General features: G+C 37.4%; 1 protein-coding gene across 2 annotated transcripts in view; it reads left to right on the top strand.

Moving 5' to 3' along the window:
* CNN3 (calponin 3) overlaps window positions 1-1,111 on the top strand; it is a 31,328-nt gene that overhangs the window by 23,247 nt on the left and 6,970 nt on the right. The window contains exons 2-3 of one of the 2 annotated variants that reach the window (XM_034653949.1): window positions 215-336; window positions 534-600. In XM_034653949.1, the coding sequence (XP_034509840.1) occupies window positions 215-336; window positions 534-600 (189 nt within the window). The remainder of the gene's footprint in view (window positions 1-214; window positions 337-533; window positions 601-1,111) is intronic. The other variant, XM_034653948.1, reaches the window with a different exon arrangement.

Raw genomic sequence — 1,111 nt, 5'->3', positions numbered from 1 at the left:
TACTATTCAAATTTTGTGTAATAACCGCCTTAACCAAAAATTTTTCATTAGTTACTGAAGCTGTAATAGTTGGTTAGATTTGCCAGTGAACTCGAGTGTAATTTACTGCATGTCAAAGTTGTGGTCTTAATGGATCATAAAAGAACAAGTTGAAGTCAGCAGTTTTTGACGCTTTAGTGAAAATTCTTCCAAAGTTGGTTGACTTGTGTTTCAGATCGCTTCCAAGTATGACCATCAGGCAGAAGAAGATCTTCGAAACTGGATAGAGGAGGTTACAGGCATGAGCATTGGCACCAACTTTCAGCTGGGCTTAAAAGATGGCATCATCCTCTGCGAGTAAGTTGTGGCCATTTCTCTTCTTCCGGTCCTTTCCACGGGCTTCTGTGTCGTTCTCCTTCCCATCCAGGGTGTCAAACCTTGACATTTCGCAAATGTTTTTAATGCTTCCTTTACTGATGTGAAAGGAACCAGCTTTACGTGCTAGTCCTTGCTTTTGTGTGAACAGTAAAGGTCATCTGCGCTTTTCTTTTCAGGCTCATAAACAAGCTACAGCCAGGCTCCGTGAAGAAGGTTAATGAGTCTTCGTTAAACTGGCCTCAGGTAATAGCCAAACCAGCAACCTCCAGTTGCTCTGTACACAGCAAAGATTGGATTCGTTTTAAAAGAGACATTTTAGCAGACATTTGTATACATGGTTGTATTTTTTTTTTACCTTGCTTCCATAATTACTTAGAGTTAGTTCTGTGATTATTAGATGCTTAGCTTAGGAGTTTTCTTATATTTAGTTTGTCTACTCTCAGAGACGATTCAGCACAGCTTATAAGGAGAAATACAACCTAGACCATAAGGATAAATGAGGGGAAAAAGCAAGTAGTTTAACACAACTGCTAATAGTTGACTAGAACATTGTACTAAGCAGTCTTAGTTCATGAACGGGTGTGATTAAGTAAAATTGGATATTTTGAGTATGTGTTTTGAGATAATAAGGAAAACAGCATTTAGTAACCACCAATTTATGTTTAAATTAAAATTATTGTGAGTAATCATGTACCGTTTGACAAAATTTTAGCCCTGAATAGCTCTGATAGAATCACACAATTCTTAAAAACAT

This window comes from Ailuropoda melanoleuca, chromosome 2, assembly GCF_002007445.2.
Source record: "Ailuropoda melanoleuca isolate Jingjing chromosome 2, ASM200744v2, whole genome shotgun sequence".
Lineage (NCBI taxonomy): Eukaryota > Metazoa > Chordata > Mammalia > Carnivora > Ursidae > Ailuropoda > Ailuropoda melanoleuca.
This window is presented reverse-complemented; position numbering and strand designations above follow the sequence as displayed.